The sequence below is a fragment of the Kryptolebias marmoratus genome, linkage group LG1, assembly GCF_001649575.2.
Source record: "Kryptolebias marmoratus isolate JLee-2015 linkage group LG1, ASM164957v2, whole genome shotgun sequence".
In the NCBI taxonomy this organism is placed as follows: domain Eukaryota; kingdom Metazoa; phylum Chordata; class Actinopteri; order Cyprinodontiformes; family Rivulidae; genus Kryptolebias; species Kryptolebias marmoratus.
Window position 1 is genome coordinate 31,760,534 of NC_051430.1, and position 3,369 is coordinate 31,763,902.

The following is a 3,369-nucleotide window of genomic DNA, read 5'->3' on the forward strand; positions in this document are numbered from 1 at the left end:
CACACACTCCCTCTGTGTCTGCTGTAGGCGAGTTGTTACATGATTCTCCCCACCCCCCCCCAGCCTGAAGGAGGCCCCTCCATCCCTGCAGGTCCAGGCAGATGTTCTGACGGTTCTGCTTTTCTCTTGAAATGTCTGAGATGTTTGACTCCTGAAGACTTTCTCCTGTTGAGGTTCTTTAGTTTAGAGCAGAACAAACAGCTTTTCTTCTTTTTGGACTTTAGATTAAAGAATAAAAACCAGCTGTTGACACTAAAAATGTTTTTATAATAAAACTGAAGGAAACTTCCAGATTAAAAAACCCTTTCCTTTATTTTTGGAGCCCTTGTGAACAATCAGAGGAATAAGGTTCTGATTAAAGGATCTGTTGGTTTCAGGAGAGGCGTGCAGTCAGAACACCCTGAAGTCCATCATGAAGAAGAAAGATGGACGAGCTGACCCAAACGGCACCAAGAAGAACCTGCAGTTTGTCGGCGTGAACGGAGGGTGAGATGGAAACTAATTAAACCGTTTCTGTTCTTTCACGGTGTTCGTTGTTTCAGACAGAATAGAGTCAGATGCAGGTAAACCTCCTGTGTTCTTCTTCTGTGGTGTTCAAACCCACACGTGTTCTTTACAACGCCGGAGTCCTCTGGTCTCTGAGCCTTTTCTGCCCCCTGCTGGTGCAGATATGAAACTACATCCAGTGATGACTCCAGCTCTGAGGACAGCAGCTCCTCAGGGTCCGAGGAGGACGAGAAGGACGAGGAGGACGAGTATGGGGACGTGGACGGAAGGAGCATCAGGGAGGAGTTCCACAACAAAGGAGCAGAGGATGTGAAGACGAAGGATGAAGAGGAAAGTTTAAAGGATGAGAAGAGGTGAGAGTCCAAACGTCTGCTTTGAGATTCTGGACTTGAACATGTGAAGAAGCGGTTCTGCTTCTGGTTCTGGAACATCAAACCCAGACCTGAATAAATGTAGAGAACTGAAGGTTTGTCTTCAGTCTCACCTCAGGTGTCTGAGAATCAGTTCTGTTCTCCGTGTGTTAATCTGTTTATTTAACCTTAACAACTCGTTAATTTGTTTTCTTTTATTACAACAAAACTTAATTTAAAGAGTTATTAATCTGTTTATTTAACCTTAATGTGAAGGTTTGAGCTGAGCGACAAGATGCTGTCTGCCTGCAACGTTCTCCACACGTTCCTCAGCGACTCCAAGGCTGTGAGCAGCAAAGATCTGGTGAGTCCCACCCCCAGTCACATGACTCTCCCCCGGTCACATGACCCCCTCCCGTCAGCTGGTTAGTAACCCCCTCCCTCCACAGAGAGCGTGTCTCAACACGGTGCAGCACGAGTGGTTCCGAGCCTCCAGCCAGAAGGCAGCGGCGGCGCGGATGGTGGAGGACTACCTGGTGGCGTTTCAGGCCGTCTCGCCGCCCGTGTTGCGCCACATCGCCAACATGGCCGACGGAAACGGCAACACGGCGCTGCACTACAGCGTGTCCCACTCCAACTTCCAGGTGGTGAAGAAGCTGCTGGATGCAGGTGAGAAGACAGGAATGATCCGGCTGGGATTACCAGTATTTCCTGTCAAATCCTCCAGTTTTTGACGCCTTTTTATCAAACTCTGAAACTACATCTGCACTGTGCAAAAGTCCTGATCCAGTCCTGATCCGGTCCTGATCCAGTCCTGATCCAAAGATCCAGAGTTTGACAGGAAACAGGATTTTAGCTCCAACAAGGTGATTCTCAATAAGCCGTCAGCTGAAAACTGGATGATCAGCTGAAGGACCATCAGATCTCAGGTCCTGGTTCAGGTCTTTGATGGATCTGCTCCTGGTTCAGGTCTTTGATGGATCTGCTCCTGGTTCAGGTCTTTGATGGATCTGTTCTTGGTTCAGGTCTTTGATGGATCTGTTCTTGGTTCAGGTCTTTGATGGGTCTGCTCCTGGTTCAGGTCTTTGCTGGGTCTGCTCCTGGTTCAGGTCTTTGATGGGTCTGCTCCTGGTTCAGGTCTTTGATGGATCTGGTGCTGGTTCCTAAAGGCCCCGCCCCCTCTGTGTGTTTCAGACGTGTGTAACGTGGACCAGCAGAACAAAGCCGGGTACACGCCCATCATGCTCGCCGCTCTGGCCGCCGTGGAGACGATGAAGGACATGAACATCGTGGAGGAGCTCTTCAGTAAGGGAGACGTGAACGCCCGGGCCAGTCAGGTCAGTGCCAGGGGTCAGAGGTCATCAGGGTTTTCCTCCTCAGTTCATCACTTTGACTTCCTGTTTCTGAGTCGGCTGGCAGCTTGGAGACGAACCGTCATCAGACAGCAGCAGGTAGTCAAACGGTCCCGTTGGTTCTGTTTCAGGCCGGTCAGACGGGTCTGATGCTGGCCGTCAGCCACGGCAGGATGGACATGGTCCGGGCCCTGCTGGCCCACGGCGCCGACGTCAACATCCAGGATGACGAAGGCTCCACGGCGCTGATGTGCGCCAGCGAACACGGCCACGTGGAGATCGTCAAACTGCTGCTGGCCCAACCGGGCTGCGACGCCACGCTCAGCGACGGCGTGAGTCCCTCGGGTCCTTTACGAAACATTAACGTACGATTCTTCACTTTGTCCTTCAGAGAAAATCATCCCCAACGGAGTCAAACACGGCAGTGAAACGTCCAGCTTCAGGACATTTCCTCTCAGGACAAACTGAAGACAAACCAGGGAGGAAACAGAATGTTTGAGTTGGAGAAAAACAAGAAGTTGTTGATGAAAGTTTTTAACATTTCCTGCAGGGAAAGTTTCTGTTCACTCTGGTTGTTTTGGGACAAAAATAAGAGACATCTTTCTGTCCGTCTCTCCAGGACGGGAGTAACGCTCTGTCCATCGCTCTGGAAGCAGGACACAAGGACATCGCCGTGCTGCTTTACGCACACGTCAACTTCTCCAAAGCCCAGTCACCGGTACGCCGAACCGCAAACCCGTCTCTGTCTGGGACCAGAACCTGCACGTTCTTCTGTCCTCCTGAATCCATCTGGGTCTGATCTTTGTTTGTCTTCCAGGGAACGCCTCGACTCGGCAGGAAAACCTCCCCCAGCCCGACTCGGCGGGGCGTCTTTGATTAGACTGACAAACACTGCGCTGCTATTGGTTCTTGCTGAACGATGCCCTCTCTGTCACTGGATCAGAACATTAGTTAATCGACCAATCAGATTCCTGCAATTAGATTTATATTTTTTTATCATTTCTGGATTCACCTGCTGCCACCGTGAGCCCAAAGTGCCCTTTGAGTGTGAATAAAACCGTCAGGTGCCCGTCTGGTTCCCCGAGCCTGGCTGGATCCTGGTCTGAGCCTGGCTGGTTCCTGGTCTGAGCCCGGCTGGTTCCTGGTCTGAGCTCGGCTGG

At 51.1% G+C, this 3,369-nt stretch overlaps 1 protein-coding gene across 3 annotated transcripts in view; it reads left to right on the plus strand.

Annotated features, from left to right (window-relative positions):
* The window catches only part of kank1a (KN motif and ankyrin repeat domains 1a), a 31,619-nt gene extending 28,525 nt beyond the window's left edge, over window positions 1–3,094 (plus strand). For all 3 annotated transcript variants that reach the window (XM_017433110.3, XM_017433113.3, XM_017433114.3), the window contains 8 exons: window positions 378–486; window positions 669–860; window positions 1,134–1,221; window positions 1,307–1,526; window positions 2,052–2,194; window positions 2,341–2,541; window positions 2,829–2,927; window positions 3,027–3,094. In XM_017433110.3, the coding sequence (XP_017288599.1) occupies window positions 378–486; window positions 669–860; window positions 1,134–1,221; window positions 1,307–1,526; window positions 2,052–2,194; window positions 2,341–2,541; window positions 2,829–2,927; window positions 3,027–3,089 (1,115 nt within the window). In that variant the 3' untranslated portion in view covers window positions 3,090–3,094. The remainder of the gene's footprint in view (window positions 1–377; window positions 487–668; window positions 861–1,133; window positions 1,222–1,306; window positions 1,527–2,051; window positions 2,195–2,340; window positions 2,542–2,828; window positions 2,928–3,026) is intronic.
* The last annotated feature ends 275 nt before the right edge of the window (window positions 3,095–3,369 follow it).